Here is a 20,393-nt window from a genome sequence, read left to right on the forward strand (position 1 = left end):
TGTCCTATGTTGTCATTACAGAATCTGATGATTTGAAATTTGACCCCTTTGGCACATCCGCCGTCAGCAGTCTTGGCAGCTACGACTGGCCCGACAAGGAAGATCTCTCATCTGGTCAAAGTAAGAAGCTCCAGGGAGGACTGCCGTCTTCAGCTGTTGTCCAGAAGAAAGAGACATCTTTCGGGAGCTCGGAGAACATCACCCACACCACGGTTGCCAAGGTGACCACCTTCCCAATCGAAGATGGTGGCTCCACCACTGAAAGCCGGTTCGAAGCCTTCGCTGACTTTGGCTCCATTGAGAAGGCCGGTCAAGACAACAACGATGACTTTGGCGACTTTGCCAGCACAGTTTCGGAGAAATCCGACTCCCCTCCTGGAACCACTGAAGCAGAGGGCAACCAGGGTGAATTGACCGATGAGTTTAAAGCCTTCCAAGGTGACAAGCCCAAATTTGGCAAGTCAGACTTCTTGAAAGCCAGCACGCAGGCCAAAGTGAAATCCAGTGAAGAGATGATCAAGAACGAACTTGCCACCTTTGATTTGTCTGTGCAGGGTAAGTGTCATTGCAATATTTAATGCTTAGATATGAACAGAAAATGAGTCTCATTCACTAAGTGTGAATGGGCACAAATCTGTGTGTGAAATCGGCATACGAACATTTTCACAAACAAATAAGGATTTGCCAGTAAGTCCCAGTCAAATATTTTATGCTCAAATATTAGCAGACACTGCGTCTCATTCACTAAGCGTGTATGCACAAATTTGAGAGCGAAATCTGCGTATAAATGTTTTCACAAACCAATCATGATTCACCAATAACTCCCATCGCAATATTGTATGCTCAAATATTAACAATGGATCTTATTCACTACAAATGTTTTCATTAACAAATCATGATTCACCGATGTGTCCACTAACTTTAATCGCAATGTTTTATGCTCATATATTAAAAGACCGTGGGTCTCATTCAGCAAGTGTGCATACGTAAAAATTTGTGTGTGAAATGGGGGTACGAACATTTTCACGAACAAATCATGATTCACCAAAAACTCCACTACCTAGCATTGCAATATTTATGCTCAAATATTAACAGACAGTGGGTCTCATTCACTAAGTGTGTGAAATCTGAATACAGACGACTTCATGAACATACCATGATTCACCAGTAATGCTCAAATATTAACACAAAATGCATCTCATTTACTAAGTGTATATGCACAAATATGTGTGAAATCTGTGTTTTCACGAACAATAACACATGATCACAATATTTTATGCTCAAATATTAAGACAATGGGTCTCATTCACTAAAGCACACTTTCAAATCTGTCCGTGAAATCTGTATGAACGTTTTCACGAGCAAATCATGATTCACCAATAACTTCAATAACTATTTGCATTTATTTTATGTTTAAATATTAATGGACAGTGGGTCTCATTCACTATGTGAATATGTACAAATTTGTATGTGAATATGAACATTTTCCGAAATCATGATGAACCAATAACACTCAAATATTAACAGCCAGTGGGGTCTCATTCACCAAGTGTGCGAATGCACAAATTTTTGCATGGAAATCAGAGTATCCGATATTGTTTGCGAACAAATCATAATTCACCAATAACTCCCAGATACGCTCCAATATTAACAGAAGTGGGTCTCTTTCACTGTGTGTGTGCGCACACACTAAAAACCACTGGCACAGTGGTTAACCAGAAAAATTTTAAATGGCACATGTCGAAAAGGTTGCCGACCCCTGAACTAAACCAAAAGTCATATTCATATTCTGGGTGGCCTTAAATTTTATACATAGATATTTGATCTAAAAAATGTCATATACAGTGGAAAAGTAAGAAAAGTTGCATTGTATAGCTCAAGCGTCAAAGTATCTCAGTGTAATAATGCAGATACGCTTATGTACTGAGCACCATATATTTGCTGAGATTGACGAAAGTTTGTGTAGAAACCCCATTTTATGCAAATTACATGCATAAATCATTCTGATTACTTGGGCGTGCTTATGCAAATAACTAACCCTGGTCACTTATTTACAATACTCCAAATCCATTAGCATTAGCAACTAATGAATGTGCATATGCACATGTTGTACATTAGGTGGAATTTTTTTTGTAATCAGGACTCGAATACAAAGTAATCCACACCATTATTAGTGAATGAGTGCATTGGATCCAGTGCATGTCCACAGCTGCATTCTCTCTGAAAGTCAACAGATGGCAGAGTGGCGTCTGAAGCACATAACAACGTCGATAGAGAAACACTGCCACCCAAATCCCTCATCACTTTCCCCCTTTGCTTTTTCATCCTCGTTCCCCTATAATGCATTAGCACTTACTTAATAACATAAAAGCTTATTTGCCTCTTATTGATCCCCACCCACATCCACTAAATTTCATTTGTTCAAACAAAAGAGGGCTTACTCATCTGCCGGCCTCCTATCAGACAGTTCATCTGAGGAGGGGTTCGTGCAGGTTTGGATTAGCACCTGAAACCATGCAGAGACTCATGTGCTTCCCAGCGGGGGTGTGATTACCTGTCGCTGCATCTTATGAGTTTGTCGTGCCGCTGTCCGTCTCCTTGCTTATGTGTGCATGGCATGTGTTTGTGCCAGTTTGACTGTGTGCCTGATGAATAATGCATGCCTGTATTACTATGCTGCTCTTTTTGCACATAATTATCATTTGTTGCAAATTAGGTGTTTGTGGTTTGTGTTGTGTCCCCACGTGGATTAGCGACGACAATTTGAGTGCTTTGGAAAGTTTTAATTATACAGCAGGATCAACAATTAAACTCATACATTATATAGAGAGTAGTGGGGTAAGATGTGTCATCTCCTTTCTCACATTTTTTGCGTGCCTTATTCTGTGTAAGAAGCCACATCATCTCACAGAAGGATTTATTTCAAACACTCGACTGATGTTATGAAGTGAGTTTGGAGTAAAAACGTTATTAAATGTGGTATTTTCATGTGCTTTCAGATGGAGCAGCATTTACTATACAGAGCCGTAGTTCACTGACAAGCTATGCAAACAGCTTTCATAATCGCAGAACGATTTCTTCAATTTCATAATAGTGCGATTATGTATGCGATTTTGCATAGCTTGTCAGTGAACTATGGCTCTGTGTAGTAAATGCTGCACGTGCTGGAGATTTACTACTAATCACAGAACCGGCTTTACTGACGAGATGCGCATGAGAATCAATTTGAATAATCGTGCAGCCCTATTAAACATGGTTACTCCCATTTATCATTGGCCCATTTGTTTGTGCAAAGGTTCCCATAAGCGTAGTCACAGTCTGGGAGAGAAAGAAATTGTACGGTCCATCCCTTCTCCTGCCCCTGAGCAGCCCTTCAGAGACCGATCCAACACCCTAAATGAAAAACCTGCGCTGCCGATCATCCGCGACAAGTACAAGGACCTCACAGGAGAAGTGGAGGTCAGTCACTCGCTCTCTCGGTTCTCTCTGGTACATACGTTCTCTTTTGAGCACACAGACAGGTTCTCCTTGTTGAATACAGCCTGAGATTTCTCAGTGAATAAAGCTCTCATTCTGTTTCATCTTTTACTTTTTTTCTCCCACTGTCTCTCCAAACACTTGTGGCAGGAGAGTGAGCGATATGCGTACGAATGGCAGAGGTGTTTGGAGAGCGCTCTGCAGGTAACGCATACCTCCACTCACACATTCATATAGAGCTTGGCATCCACTTTAAAACTGTATTAGTCTATTAATAGTCTTAGAAGTGTCATATTATAAACACACGATACCAAAACTACCATAAAAATGTGATCTAATCACTTAAGAACTGCTGCAACCAGATCTTTGATTCAGCAGTTGCTTGTTTTTTCAGCAGGGCCGTTGTTACTCATTTCACAATCATAAAAGTTTATTTTTTCATATACAGATGTTGACGATATAGTAGCAAAATCTGCCTGTTTGTTAATGCGCAGTCACAGCCAGTCACAACATATTTGATATTTAATATACAGTTACTCAGAGTAAGGTTTATGGCCAGTGAGATTTCACTGTGGGAGGGGCAACCCAACTTTTATCGCTTTATTGCGATAAAATTCTTTATACAAATTTCAGAATTTGTATACATTTTTACTTCTTAAAGGAATAGTTCATCAAAAAATATTATTTTATCATCGACTTCTCCAAACCCGTATAGACCGTGACATGCCAAGCTAATGGTCAGCCAATGTCGGGCCTTTGAGGGTTTGTTAATCTTGTTTTTGTGGTGTGTTCAGCACCTTTGCCACTAGTCGGGCCTCCATCAGTGGCTTTTCGGCCAGTTGAGCATGTTGAATCAGCGGCGGAGCTGCTTTATGGTTTGTACATCTGCAGTCCTAGGTTCAGTTTCCCTTTTTAAATGAATACTCACTACTGCTACCTGCTGGTATGGAGTTATTTCTTCTTACACAGGCACAGAACATACTGCTATTTGGCCACTGGCTGCAGTCTTTGCAGTGTTTTCAAGTGCAACTGGCCCAGAGGCAGGCAACGAGAAAGAACACTACAGTTAGCTTTTGCTAACTGCAAATACTAACTGCTAACTGTTCACTACATGGCGCTAGTTTTTGGTGTTGGGTTTGGCTCTTCTGTGAAACAAGATATTTCAAATTGTCAATGACCCTATTGACTTATTGTATGGATAAAAACGTTTGTTCAAATCCTTTTTTTTGCATTCCACAGAAGTCATTCAGTTTTGGAATGACATGATGATTCATAAATGACAGAATTTATATTTTTGGCTGAAATATCTCTTCTGATTCGAAGTAATTCATGTAGGACGCTATTTTGTGTTCAGACTAGATTGTAGGCCAGTGATAGTCTAATAATACAATAAGTTCAATAATAAGGACATACAATTATTTTTCTTTGTAACGTCTACTGGATCTACTTGTTTCCCACTATCAGAAAATATTGACATATTAAATTATTTGTGATTTATTCATTACATTTAGGACTAAAAGTAAAAATATAATATATAAAAATATGGTCACTTTACAGCTTTGTCTTTTTTTCTTTTTCCAGGTCATCACCACTGCCAATAACACCCTTAATGGCATCAGTAGCTCCACGGTGTGCACAGAGGTTATCCAATCAGCACAAGGGATGGAGTACCTGCTGGGTGAGACTAGACTACAGTCACATTTTATTTACTGGTCAGAGACCAGCTTTACCCATCATAACAGACATCCGTAAAACTCAAGATCAGCTTTGTCACACAATCTCTTCATCCACATTCATACCTGCTCCTCATGCGCCCCTGCAGTCTTCAGTCAAACAGACAGGCCAGGTGTTCTTGTTATCTGCTTCCTATTTCTGTACTCACTCTCTCATACAGGGCGGCTTTAATGAGCTGTACGTGCTCATGCCAGCAGGAGGGGAACATGGGGTGCTGTTGTTACGTAGAAACAAACTGTTAAAGCTCTTTGATCCGGCTCTAGCAATTGTGACTGGAGACTGAGCAGGGAATTCTGGGTCTGACTAGTGTAGTCTGGGAGGCTAGTGTTACACAGCAGAGCAACTATTCTGGGTAATTGTAACAATTCTATTCAGTGTAAAAGACATTCAGCACTGAGGTGTGCAGGGAACAGCACCGCTGGGTTATTGTTTCTCCTGTTTGTTTCTCTCAACACGCACACACAGGCTCTGTTTGCACAGAACACAAATCCAGTTTGGATTTCAGATCTGATCTTCAGAACTCATTGTCTTTACTGATCCATTTGTTCATACAGTGTTGTCAATATCCGTAGTACTTTTCTTTTGGTTGATATAGTAATGATGCCAAGAGAAAAATGGAAATAATCTTTCCACAACAACTGACTTATTCACTGCTCACTACATGGTGAATGTCAGGTATGAAAAGAGATAAAGAACATATATTAGTGGACACATAAGTGTTGCATCCCAAAGGATGACCTGAAATCTGATTTTTATTTATTTTTTTAAATTATTATAGGGGTCGTATGATGTTGCTAAAAAGAACATTATTTTGTGTATTTGGTGTAATGAAATGTGTTTATGCGGTTTAAGGTTCAAAAAACATTATTTTCCACATACTGTACATTATTGTCTCTCCTCTATGCCCGCCTTTCTGAAACACGTCGATTTTTACAAAGCTCATCGGGGTCTGAAAAGCGAGGTGTGCTCTGATTGGCCAGCTATCCAGTGCGTTGTGATTGGCCGAATACCTCAAGCGTGTGACGGAAATGTTACGCCCCTTACCATATTGTGATGCCTTGTCAGGCCGGAGCGACGAGACAAAAACATTAAAACCCATTACAAACGAGGCATTTGTTGCATCCAGTGGTGACATAATTACGGATTGTAATGACTTATACAGTCTTTTTTCGCATTGTGTTGCATCGCACCGCGTAAACATAAAACCATGTCTGCATTTGTGATCGGAGAAATGACAAACAACAAGCCCTACTCTACACTGCCCAAAACTCATGTTTGAATCATCATTGGCAAATCCTTAAAATGAAAACGTACTTACAGTCTGTGAGTCAGAACAGCCGGCATTGTAGTCTACTCTCCCATGATCAGGAAACCGTCTGTGCTGCACACATGTGTATATTTGGGTTGAACTGCTCTGGAACAGTGTTGTAAATACAACTTAACCACTGATTTCTAGTCGTGTCCTCTTTTGGAAGACCAAACAAAGTAGTTTCACACAGCGGGCTAGAGTGAGCAGAGGCGGGCGGGCTTGCGGCAACCACATGTGACTCTGGGCTGGACTCCGCTTCGTCCACAGTGAAAGCCGATCCGGCGATCCACAGTGCGAAGTTGATGTATTTCCTCAGCGACCAGCATGGTTCAGCTCTAGGCATGACAAAGCGGATATCGTCCTCTTTTGGAAGGACAAACAAAGTAGTTTCGCTTTCACAACGAAACACACTGAACACAAACACACATGCGTCTTTACGACATGGTGGCAGCAACAATACTACAGCGAGAATAAAAGTTACGCCTTCTTTCTTTGCGTGAACATTTGGGCGGCGTTATGCAAATCTTCCCACATAGTGACTTAGACATGGGGAGGCGTGTTAGAACGAGCCGTTTTAGGTAGGCGTGGTTGACTTAACTTTTATAAAGAATATCTCTTTGGATTTGAGACTTTAGTCTTTGCAACTTTACAGATCTTCTTTATGCACCAAGAGCTTGTAATACTTAAAAGAGAAAGGAAAACTTGAAATCGCATCATATGACCCCTTTAAAGGAATAGTTCAGCCAAAAATGAAAATTAGCTGCAAATGTACTCACCCTCAGGCCATCCAAGATGTAGATAAATTTGTTTCTTCATCGGAACAGATTTGGAGAAGTTTAGCATTACATCACTTGCTCACCAATGAATCCTTCAGTGAATGGCAGCTGATTAAAAACATCACAAAAATCCACACGACTCCAGTCCATCAATTAACATCTTGTACAGCGATAAGCTGTGTGTTTGTAACATCCATCATGTTAAACATCCATCATTTTGCTGTCTGTTTGAACAAAGCCACAGTGCACTTGATGTTCTTTAGTTTTTAGCATCTAATTTCGGGAGAAAAAAATATATCTTTTCATTTTTCCATTGTGAGTTGGCTGCTGTAATGAATAGCCTTTAGCTTTTCTCATACCATAACAATCATACCATATCAAATCTTGATATTTGTTGTCATTTCTTGGCTTGGAATTTTATTGAATTGTGTTCATGTTTTTGAGAAGATTTTTCTGGTGTATATTGTGTACAGGTGTGGTGGAGGTGTATCGCGTGACCAAGCATGTAGAGCTGGGTATCAAAGCCACAGCTGTTTGTTCGGAGAAACTACAGGAGCTGCTTAAAGACATCAGCCGCGTGTGGAACAACCTGATGGGCTTCATGTCGCTGGCAAACCTCACTGTGAGTTTTTTATTAAATTAACACCTACCACATCTTTTAAGTACAATATTATTTCTTTTACAGTGCAACAGACAAAAGTCTGGTTGATTTATGATGAAATATGATTATATATGTGGAGTTAAACTGTGGTTTATTTGAGCTGTGAGCTCTGGATCAGTAGGCACTTTCTACTAATACATTATATATATATATATATATATATATATATATATATATATATACATACATACATACACACACATATATAGACTCACACATATATCTATGTATGTATGTACACATGCATACATATTCATTCATTTTTTTTGTGTAATTTTTATAGGTAGCTTAAGTTATGAAAATGTTTCTTAGAAATGAAACATGCTCAGATTAATTGTTCACAAAAAGATCTGTAACTTGCATTTAAGAAATAGATATTTGCATTTCCTGCCAACTTTTACTTGACTTCACTGTTGGGGTAATTTTATGTCTGATAATAATATATAAAGAATATCTCATAGTTCTCACAAAAAATGTGGTATTCATGCATCTTGATACAAGTAAGGAGACACCAAATAGTACCTTATTTGTGGAAAATGCAGTAGTATGGAACAGATTGCTGAGTGCTGAACAGAGCTTTGTCATGCAGTGTACTCATGGGAGAATATCAGTGCCAGCAGATAATATTAGAGTTGTGCGGTCAGAAACTATCAGCTTGGGAGAATAAAGTCTCGGCAAACTGCCGTAAAACCACAAACGCTCTGAAGCAGAATAAAAATGAACGTGGTTATAGAGTCGACGGGTTCTCTCTGCCTGAATCCTGCTGTTTTGGACAGATTCTGTAGCTGATGTATTGATCTGCAGGGCCAATCAACCGCTGTGAGGTTCAGTGGCCTCTGTGAACTGAAGTTTGACTGACAGCCAGGGATTTGTGTGGAGGATGCAATGGAGTCCCGATTGCTTTTTAAGAACTGCATTCATGATGTGTGTGTGTTTTTCTGTAGCCTGATGAGAGCTCACTGGACTTCTCCTCCTGTATATTGAGGCACGGCATTAAGAATGCCAAAGAGCTGGCGTGTGGAGTGTGTCTGCTCAACGTGGACTCGCGCAGCAAGGTCTGTATACCCCAAACACACACACACACACACCTGCATACAACCATTAACACACAAAACACATACAGTATATTGCCTATTAAAGGGATAGTTCACCCAAAAATTTTAATTTTATTACAAAATCATTAATCTGTCATTATTTATTCAACCAAATTGTTTTGACACTTCTTTTTCTGTGGAACACAAAAGCAGGAATTTTGAAGTATGTTCTGGTTGCTCTTTTCCATGCCATTACAGTGAATGGGGACCAGAGATTTCATGCTTCAAGAAAAGGATTTAAAAGCACTAAAGCAGCATCATAAACATAATAAAAAAGCCAAAATTAACTAAATTTAAGTCTTTATTCACTGAAAATGCTAACATCTGCTCCATCTCTCCATTGGTCATTCATGAAAGTAGCAGCGATGTCCGATTTGTAAAATAATTGCTCTGTTGACTCGCATCTTTTCAAATAAATCGTTTGATCCAGTTCAGTGTTTACACTGTTACAGTTTTATTAATACATTTTTATTCTAGTTTTAGTTTTTAATTATTTTTATTTAATATTAGTCATTTTAGTGCCTCAACGTTCAGTTAGTTGTCAATTAGTAAATATAAATTTAAATGTAAAGTTTTTCATCTAATATTTGTATTTAATTTGATTTCAGTTCAGTTTATTTTATTTCAGTTAGATTTTTTATTTTATTTAGTTTTGTTTGTTTTAGTTAAAAATAATACCATGATCCACTTCACAAAATCAGTCTGACATAAATCTCGACTTCATCTGTCTGAATCAGTGATCAGTTGCACTGGCTTAACAACTCACTGTAGAGGAATATTCTTAGTAAAAATTTAAGTTGACCTGTTCTCAAACAAAGCTATGGTTAAAAAACATGCAACATAGAGCATGAGTCATATTGGGATATTTCTATGATGCATTTACTTTTATGTTGCTTTTAAAGCTTCAGTCCTCATTCATTGTAATTGCATAGAAATGGTTTGCGTGAGCTATTGCTTTAAATTATTGAACAGATGATTCGTTTAATTTTCCCTATCAAAAAGAAACCAAAAAACATCCCTCCTGTCTTATTTTCCTGATTTTCACAATTTTACAGAAGAAAGACGAGAATACATTTGGACGCCTTTTCAAAAGAGTAGGATTCACTAAACTGACTCAACTCTAATTTGCAGCTTGTTGCAGGGGTCAGGCAGGCAAATGCTCCCGTGTTGTGCTGCCAAAATGACCAGAACTCACCTCTCGGCGCTTGTCTCCTTACAGACTGCCAAAAACAGCTCTCAGAGGCACACGCTCTGACTCATGCATCTAAATCTACAGACGCTCGGTCGAGGCCACGCTTTCATTCAAGTAGCTTTAGGTGTTTCATTTGGCTGCGAGCTCTTAGCTCCCATTTTCTCAGCATTTACAGCAATCTTTCATGTCGAGCTTGTCTTGCCGATGCGGCGAGTAAGTCTGACTGATGGCCAAAAAGCATGAGGCAGGCAGCAAAAAGGTGACGTATTTGTCATTTTGGCCCCCCCGGGGCATTGGAGAACAAACCAAAAAGTGGTATGGGGCAAGGAAATATCATAATAAAGGGAATAGTTTACACCAAAATAAAAAATTGTGTCATTTATTTGCTCTCATTTTGCTCTAAACCATTGTTTTTTTGTTTTTGTTTTTCTTCCGTGGGACACAAATAGATATATTTAACAGAATGTCCGTGCTGATCTATTCCAGACATTACTTTTCTTAGTATTTTTAGATTATCGGTATCGGCCAAAATTTTCATATCGGTGCATCCCTATTTTAGATGCAATTATAGTTTTTGTAATATTAGTTTTTATTTTTGTATTTTCCATTTTAATTTTGTAATTTTGTTGTGATTTTTTTTTTAATAGGTCAATTTAATTTTTATTATTTTAATTTCAATGGTAGTTATTTTAGTACATTGAGTAAAACTAAATGAAAATAAGAAATGTTGCTTTGTCAACTAGCTGAAATGTTTGCTTTATTTCAAGTAACTTATTTTATTTAGTTTTTTATGATTTTTGTTTTAGTTCATTGTAATAAGCCTGCCTGGTACCCAAGTAGTTTAGACCACAATAACTTTGAGTAAATGATGACAGAATACATTTTTTTGGGTGAACTATCCCATTAAACTCTTCTATTCGTAAGTACAATCCAATCCTGCACTGGTTTAAACACGTAATTTTCACATTGCCATTTGCCTCGTTAACACACAATGGATAATCTGCTCATTAAGATTCCTCGTCTCACTGAAACCCTCCTAAATCTCCCTTGTATTAATGCAACAGCCAAGATTTGCTGATGTAATAGGGGTGTAAACATTGCTCGTAGTACTTTAGATGCAATCAGGGAAGGAGGGGCTCAGAGCAGCAAGGAATCATGGGATGGATGTCTGAGGAGCAGATGCAGCTCAGCCATCAGTCACCGTGACCAAAAACACAGGTGCTAATAGATCTGCCGAACACATCCAGCTCGCTGCAGATTAATAGAGCTGTTTCTGTCTGCTCCTGACATCCGATTAATATCCCACTTTTTAATTATGTTTTCGGGGGTTTGGGGGGGAGGGGGGATTGAAATCAGGGTTCTGAAGGTGGAGCAGCATCTCTGAGTGGAGGTGTTTTTAAAGGTGGTGGTGTTGGGCTACAGGTGGAGATTTCACGTGGTTGTGGATGATTCACTCTACTGACCTTGGGCTAGCATTCAGTTTCTGTCCCCGCTGGGGAGGGACGTGATCCTGCTGAATCTGCTAACAGGATTTGTCCACAGGAATGGGCAACAGTGTATTAACTTAACACTTTGCATAGATTCTCTTTTTATCTAAAACAAAATTGTATATACACTACCATTCAAAAGATTGGGGTTGCTAAGTTTTTTTGTATTTTTTTTATGAAAGTCGTCTCTTGTGCTCACCAATATTGAGAAATATTATTACAATTTAAAGTAATGTTTTTTTATTCTAATATATTTTAAAATGTAATTTATTCCTGTGATGCAAAGCTGATTTTTCAGCATCATTACTCCAGTCTTCAGTGTCACATGATCCTTCAGAAATCATTCTAATATGCTGATTTGCTGCTCAAGAAACATTTCTTATCAATATTGAAAACAGCTGTGCTGCTTAATGTTTTTGCAAAAGACCATAATACATGTTATATTCAGGATCATTGATGAAAAGAAATGTAAAAGAACAGCATTTATTTGAAATAAAAAAAACTGTTGTAACTATATATAGTACACATCTTTACTGCCACCGATCATTGCTGATTATTAATTATTATTGCCTTTAAAAAACATTGACCCCAAATGGTAGTGTAAATATTTAATACAATTAAAATGGTATGATATGAATTATATAATACATAAAAAATTATAATAATACAAATTTAATACAATTTCAATTTATCATAAAAATAAGCTTGGCCAGTTTGAAACTTATTTTATAAGACTCATAATAAAATATTAAACACTATAAGATGATTTAAAAATATTTATTTGAAAGCGCCACAGTGTTTACATGCTTCAGGAAGTCAACATGCACCGTAAACTAGGAGGACATATTTAAGAATTTTGATATTAAAATGGCACACTTCAAGTCAATTAAGTAGTTATGGATTCTCAGAAGACAATTTTGTTTGTGCAGTAAACAACTGTTATGATGAATGTTTACTTAGCAGTGTTTAGATCATACTCTGTGTGTCCAGAATTGAATGTGAATTAATTTCTCGCTAATACAGCATCCCATTAAAGATCCAAAATCTGTGAGGTCCATGCTAAAATTAGAATAGATGCCAGGTTATTTAATTCAAGCACCTGTAGCACAGCTGGATGCACCTAATGTGAACAGACAATAACAACTAGCAGTTAAAAGGAAGCCATCAGGATTGGTTTGTATTTGAGCTGCATCTACTGAAGCAAAGTCATCCATTAGTGCAGCATCTCAAATGTAGTAAGAACCCAGGAAGAGTACTACATTTCAGTATTTCAGCTTTTAGTAACATGAACTTGCATTTAATCAGTCTTTGATGGGTATTTGGCCTTTATGCATTTGTAATTATGCATTATTGATTTGCTAAATACATAAAGGTTGTTAAAAATATCTTCATAGGTAAGTCAGACCATTTCATCATGTAAACAATAATTAGTTCCTCAATTCTAGCCTCAAAACTGCTTAAGTTTCCTTTAAAAAAAAAAAAGAGGAAAACAATTCTCTTGGTTTTATTAGTAAAAAGTCCTCAATATTTTCTATACAACACTGAACCACAATTTCTTTAATGACACATACACACTATTTTTAATTATCACCTTAATTTTTTAAAATGAAAATTACAAGACCCATGATTCATTTTTTTACAGTGTACTCTGTAGAAAAGTTCAAAAGTTTGAGGCCAGTAAGAATAAAAAAGAAAAAAAAGAAATGAATGCTTTGTTCAGCAAGGATGCATTACATTGCTCAAAAGTGACAGTAAAGACATTTATAATATGAGAAAAGATTTTATTTCGAATGAATGCAGTTGTTTTGAACTTTCTATTCTGTTTTGCTCATTAACAAAACCAGAAAAAAATCTATTCTATACTAATGCTGATTCTAACTTGTTTGTGCTATTGCAGGCACTGACAAAAGACAGTCACTCCAAATTAAGGGTAAATATCCCACTGTATTTTTCACTGTAGTGAATGTAGGTAAAGCTAGAGTGTCCCTCACTGGCCTTCAAATGCTTCAGACTCTGCTCGTAACAAGTGTTGTCATCTTTGCAGGTAGGATGCCCTCTGTGTTTGCAATCAGATAGTAATTAACCTTTCCGCCAGCTAAACAAGGTCGGTTGAATTAGGATGACCTTTTCAGTGACTCTGAGCCACCTGTTCATCTGCAGAGAAACAGCGCTTGTGCTGCAGCTGCCGCCCCTCTGTGCACCCCCCCCCCACCCCACACACACGTATACACCGCGAGATCAGCCGTTCCATCACACAACATTGTTTATATGTCCACTCATACACACATCTCTGCACTACAACAAGGAAAGGCAGAAAGTAACTGAGAAAGTCCAAGTACATAAGATAGATAGATAGACAGACAGACAGGGAACTCAAAATCTGATATTCTCTTGGATGCTTTAAAATAACTTTGAATAGGGTTTGGTATTGCCAGCTACCTTACAATACAGTTGACATTAGGTATGTTTACATGCAGTAATTTTCTTCAATCCAAGTCGATTTCAGATTCAGTTTATATGAACCCTAAACGTTGCAATGCAGTTCACATATTCATTTACGTTTATTACATTACATGTATTCTGAAACGATGCACGTGCGTACAGAACCAAAGAAAACCATCGCATTAATGTCATCAGAGCTGCTGCCGTTTTCGCCTTGATTTATCTTAAAAAGAAAGCTGCCGTATATGTCAGAGCATTTTAGCAAACATTTTGTAAATATTCAGTCTCATTGACTAACCAGTTCATAATTCATGAGACGTGAATAAACATATGCACATGTGTAAGATGTGAAATATATGTAAACCTGCGCATCACGGCATTGCGCATGTGTGCAAGGCGTTTTTAAATCCATTTGAGAAAATAATAGGATTTAAGCATTTACATACATTTTATTTTTTGCTGTTGATCGGATATTTTCAGGTCTACACCCGTCATCTTTCAATTCAATTACATTTTTATTGAGCTCAGTTGTATAGATTGAAGTGTTTACATGAAGGCTTTTCAGCCCGATTATAAGCAGATTAATTTGGGTGCATGTAAACATAGCTATTTTGCCAAATAATAGATTTCACATTTTTAAATGTAATTAATATTTTATAATATTGATTATTTTATGATTTAATCATAGGAATTCAATTATAGTATCAGCAATACAGTTTAAGTGAAAAGTGTATATATATATATATATATATATATATATATATATATATACTTGAATTTTAAAAAGAAGTGCAAAAATGTGCTTATTTGATTAGTGACTGGTTTTGTTTCAAAATGCATTTTATAAATCAGCAAGTGTATGGAAGTAGTCCTGACTGCACTGAAAATGCTGCTTTCAGATTTTGCACTTTAGACAAGAGCTATAGCACTATGGATGCCTGTTTGGCCGGCGCCCCCCCCCCCCCCCCACCCCACACACACGTATACACCGCGAGATCAGCCGTTCCATCACACAACATTGTTTATATGTCCACTCATACACACATCTCTGCACTACAACAAGGAAAGGCAGAAAGTAACTGAGAAAGTCCAAGTACATAAGATAGATAGATAGACAGACAGACAGGGAACTCAAAATCTGATATTCTCTTGGATGCTTTAAAATAACTTTGAATAGGGTTTGGTATTGCCAGCTACCTTACAATACAGTTGACATTAGGTATGTTTACATGCAGTAATTTTCTTCAATCCAAGTCGATTTCAGATTCAGTTTATATGAACCCTAAACGTTGCAATGCAGTTCACATATTCATTTACGTTTATTACATTACATGTATTCTGAAACGATGCACGTGCGTTCAGAACCAAAGAAAACCATCGCATTAATGTCAGAGCTGCTGCCGTTTTCGCCTTGATTTATCTTAAAAAGAAAGCTGCCGTATATGTCAGAGCATTTTAGCAAACATTTTGTAAATATTCAGTCTCATTGACTAACCAGTTCATAATTCATGAGACGTGAATAAACATATGCACATGTGTAAGATGTGAAATATATGTAAACCTGCGCATCACGGCATTGCGCATGTGTGCAAGGCGTTTTTAAATCCATTTGAGAAAATAATAGGATTTAAGCATTTACATACATTTTATTTTTTGCTGTTGATCGGATATTTTCAGGTCTACACCCGTCATCTTTCAATTCAATTACATTTTTATTGAGCTCAGTTGTATAGATTGAAGTGTTTACATGAAGGCTTTTCAGCCCGATTATAAGCAGATTAATTTGGGTGCATGTAAACATAGCTATTTTGCCAAATAATAGATTTCACATTTTTAAATGTAATTAATATTTTATAATATTGATTATTTTATGATTTAATCATAGGAATTCAATTATAGTATCAGCAATACAGTTTAAGTGAAAAGTGTATATATATATATATATATATATATATATATATATATATACTTGAATTTTAAAAAGAAGTGCAAAAATGTGCTTATTTGATTAGTGACTGGTTTTGTTTCAAAATGCATTTTATAAATCAGCAAGTGTATGGAAGTAGTCCTGACTGCACTGAAAATGCTGCTTTCAGATTTTGCACTTTAGACAAGAGCTATAGCACTATGGATGCCTGTGTCTGTCTCTGAGCAAAAACTAAAAAGTAATTGTGAGAGAAATTAAGTCTAAAATAAGAAACAGTCACATCGTGGAATATAGTGTCACATGGTGAGAGAAAGTGTCACAATTATGAGAGAAAGTGTCATTTGCGAGATGTGAAGTCACACTGCAAGTTATAATATTGTTATTATAATATGAGAAAAGTCGCAATTGTTAAATTTAAAGTCACATTATGAGACAAAGTTGCAATTACAAGAAGTAAAGGCAAAATTTGTGAGATAAATTAGCAGTTTACTCTGGTTTGCAACAGACCTCCATGTAGAACTGTAACATAGCAAAGTATGCATTATTAGATACAAATATCAAAATTTCCTTGTGATCTTCATGTTTCTTTTTTAACAAATCCTTTAAAGAGGCCAGTATTGTCAATAGCATATGAAAGAAATGGAGTGTGTGTGTGTGCATAGTACAAGTGTGGGAGAGCATGATTCACAACATGAGTCATTTCTCCTTCCAGCATCAACTCCGAGATTTTTCTTAGGAGCTTCATTCTGTATAACATCCATATCATCACTGCCTTATCACAAATGCACGACTGCAGCTGTGCCTTTCAGAATGAAAGCACACTCGCACACTGCACATCGATATATTGAATGAAGTTCACTGGGTTCTTGTTTCCCTTTTCTATATATGTATGTGGGAGGATTGCACACTTCTTTTTCTCTATTGATCCTACAAATGATGTCAGTATGGTGTTGAGCTCTAGTCTCTTTTATGGAGTGTGATGATATGCCACACTGCAGTCAGATATAATTAGATAAATGTGCTGTCTAACATGTAGTTTAGAGACGCAGGTTGAATGTAGTACTTGTTGAGCCAAGTCGGTGACTAATAGAGACCCTGCTTGCTTGTAGTAAACTAATTTTCTGGGTTCAATACAGCGACGAGTGCTTGTGGTGTTCGACCAATCACAATGCACTGGGTCAGCTGGCCAATCAGAGCAGACTGCGCTTGTCAAAGGAGGGGGCTTTGTTGAAAACGACGCGTTTGAGAGAGGCGGGGCATAGAGGACCTACAATAATGTACAGTATTTGGAAAAATGTGTTTTTTGAACATTAAAGCATGTCAACATTCTGTTACACCAAATACACAAAATAATGATCTTTAAATTAGCATCATATGACCCCTTTAAGCTTTAATCAGCAGCATCTGTGACGTGCATGTATAATTTAGACATTCTTTTAGAAACTAACAAAAGCAGGTTGTGTTTAAGCTGCGTATGTAAATTCTTCAATGAGCAGTGTTTTCATCAAGATCTAGAGGATTTTGTTTCTTCTTCAGAACAGGTTTGGAGAAATTTAGCATTACATCACTTACTCACCAATGGATCCTCTGCAGTGAATGGGTGCCGTCAGAATGAGAGTTCAAACAGCTGATAAAAACATTACAATAATCCACATGATGCCAGTCCATCAGTCAACGTCTTGTGAAGTGAAAAGCTGCAAGTTTATAAGAAACAAATGCATCATTAATGTATTCTAACTTTAAACTGCCACTACTGGCCAAAATATGAGTCCATAATAACGCTTTTACAATAATTCTAAATTTCTCCAAATCTGTTCTGCTGAAGAAACAAACTCATCTGCATCTCATCTACATGGCTTGAGAATGAGTTCATTTTAAGCAAATTTAGATTTTTGGGTGAACTATCCATTAATAGTTGGAATTAGATTTCACAGTTCTATTAATATTTATTGTTATTTTTATTAGGTTTTTTTTTATGTCTATTAAGTTTGTTATTTTACTAACACATAACGAAGAAAATGTTGCCTTGGCAAGCAACTGAAAAAAGTTTCAATCAAGTTCTTTTAAAATATTTTGTTTCATTTAATATTTATTTCAAGTAATTAATATAAAGGTTTTTTATGTAGTTTTAGTTCATGATAACCGTAGTTATGAGCTGAAATTCTGGTCTCAGTGTTTAGTGTCTTGGAGATATTGTATTATATCAGAAAGTGGATCTTTATCACATTAGTCTTATGGTAACAAGCATGATATTTATGTCTATTAGCTAGGGATATTAAAAGTCTGGCCAATACAGACAAGCTGATAATTATTTTCATGTTATAGCTGAAACTTATGAATGGCTGGTATTAAAATTCAATACTATTTTGGCGAAAATAAAAAAACTAAAAACCAATTGTGTAAAATGCTACAGGATGAAAAATGGATATTGGTTTTGATATTTTCTAAAGATTACGTTCAACAGTAATGTTTTAAAAGGTTAGTCTAAATTGAGTTTTAGATGAACCCAAACATTGCTCTCTAATATTGTCCAACAACTGATATGGTTCCTTTTGTATTGAACCTGAAACATACTTTTAAAACCACCTCAGTCCTAGTAGTTCAACCTCAACCTGTCCCTACAATCACATCAGACTTTATCCTATAAATCTTTTTTTTTTCTCACCTTGTCTTGCACATATCCTCTGCAGGCCTTTAATTCAGAGATGGACAACTTCAAGCTCATTTATGGAGGTCACCAGTACCACGCCAGCTGTGCTAACTTCTGGATTAACTGTGTGGAACCCAAACCGCCAGGTCTCATCCTGCCCGACCTGCTCTAGAACCGAGCGCAGTGCAGCGCTGAACCCTGAGCCGCTGTCTGAAGCATCATGGGAGTCCTTCAGAACTCTTCAATCACTTGAGCTGTTTTGCTTTTGAAACCGTTCAGCTCTCATCACTTGAATTTGGGACGCAACTGTCTAGATCTGGCATTGTCTGTTGGAAGATCAGATAAAATATATAGTACTGAATAATAGTTTATTTAAACATTGTAAATGTGTCTCTGTCTCTACCTTTTTGGATCTGACTCATGCACAAAAAAAAGTGTCTGGTTGGTTGATTCTTTGCTGTTGATTTCTCTACCATGTGAAGTAAATACTGCAGAGCATGTTAGGAATAGCAGACTTGTAATATAATAAAGGTAAAACATTTGAAAGCATCAAAAAGTGTTGCAGATATTACTTACAAGAGCGAATCATTTAGATGCTGGTATCTTTTATGTCATTGTTTTCTGTTGTGGTTGTGCTGGAACACAAGTCACTTTAGTAGTGGGTCTGGAAACGGTTCTTGAATGCTTGTGATTTTCTGAGAACCTTTTATAAAAGCCTGGAAGATGTTCTTAAACGCTGTGATATTTAGATGTGACTCTTTTGAAGGACTTTTTTGCGTGAAACTGATGGAAATTCAAAAGTCTGGGGATGTAAGAAGTGCAAAGCAAAGCCTTTTTCCTTCTTCCAGCCCAAGCAGTTATCATAAGAGCGACATAAACTTTCATTATGAATTCATTTCTTTTCATAGAGGCACTCGTAATGAATCGACTGATCCAACTGAGATTAAATGGCTTTGAGTACATGATGGTCATTGTCAGTGTTTTACTGAGGACTTACATTGTCTTAATGTCTTTATTGTTGTCATTGTATCATTCAACTCAATTCTACTTCATTTATGAACGTTTTGTACTGAAATGATTTATAAACAGAAATACAGACAAAAAGGATCAAGTCGGTAAGTGCAAATTAAATATTTGAATGTTAGCATTGGATGCAAATGTGAAATTTGTGTCCCACATTGGAGTGATTAGCCTTCATCTGTTCGGGTCGTGTATCAGGGCCAGTTCATTCACAGCAGTATTACCTTGAAAACGGTTTCCAGGGATACCGGACTTTGAATTTGTATGATTGTCAAAAGACATCATGATTTAGTCAGAAGATGAGGAGTGACTTCAGTTAGATCAACTTTTCCACCCTGTTGCTCATCAAACGCCTGTTGAAATTTTAAAGGCAAAAGTAGTTTAAAACATGGATTTGAGCCGACTTGCACCGGCTTGCAATTTTGATGCTGTTAGTGGCTAATGTTCTGTTCTTGTCTTTATACACACGTGACTAACAACCTTTATCCACCTTGTCGTCGCTGAACAGCAGGGATTAGATTTACAGAGACTTCCTGCTCCATGTTAATCCAGACGTTCTGCAATACATTGGAAGATTTAATACACAGAAAGTGAAATGGCGTTCCCTGACATGATCCTACACTC

General features: G+C 37.1%; 1 protein-coding gene across 5 annotated transcripts in view; it reads left to right on the forward strand.

Moving 5' to 3' along the window:
- The window catches only part of LOC107554286 (synergin gamma-like), a 46,159-nt gene extending 26,445 nt beyond the window's left edge, over positions 1 to 19,714 (forward strand). For 3 of the 5 annotated variants that reach the window (XM_016236762.1, XM_016236765.1, XM_016236766.1), the window contains 8 exons: positions 22 to 555; positions 3,296 to 3,459; positions 3,628 to 3,681; positions 5,059 to 5,155; positions 7,770 to 7,918; positions 8,902 to 9,012; positions 13,628 to 13,660; positions 18,790 to 19,714. In XM_016236762.1, the coding sequence (XP_016092248.1) occupies positions 22 to 555; positions 3,296 to 3,459; positions 3,628 to 3,681; positions 5,059 to 5,155; positions 7,770 to 7,918; positions 8,902 to 9,012; positions 13,628 to 13,660; positions 18,790 to 18,921 (1,274 nt within the window). In that variant the 3' untranslated portion in view covers positions 18,922 to 19,714. Of the gene's footprint in view, positions 1 to 21; positions 556 to 3,295; positions 3,460 to 3,627; positions 3,682 to 5,058; positions 5,156 to 7,769; positions 7,919 to 8,901; positions 9,013 to 10,106; positions 10,709 to 13,627; positions 13,661 to 18,789 lie in introns of those variants that run through there. The other 2 variants (XM_016236764.1, XM_016236763.1) reach the window with 2 other exon arrangements.
- The last annotated feature ends 679 nt before the right edge of the window (positions 19,715 to 20,393 follow it).

The sequence above is a fragment of the Sinocyclocheilus grahami genome, unplaced genomic scaffold (assembly GCF_001515645.1).
Source record: "Sinocyclocheilus grahami isolate Dianchi unplaced genomic scaffold, SAMN03320097.WGS_v1.1 scaffold496.1, whole genome shotgun sequence".
In the NCBI taxonomy this organism is placed as follows: Eukaryota; Metazoa; Chordata; class Actinopteri; order Cypriniformes; family Cyprinidae; genus Sinocyclocheilus; species Sinocyclocheilus grahami.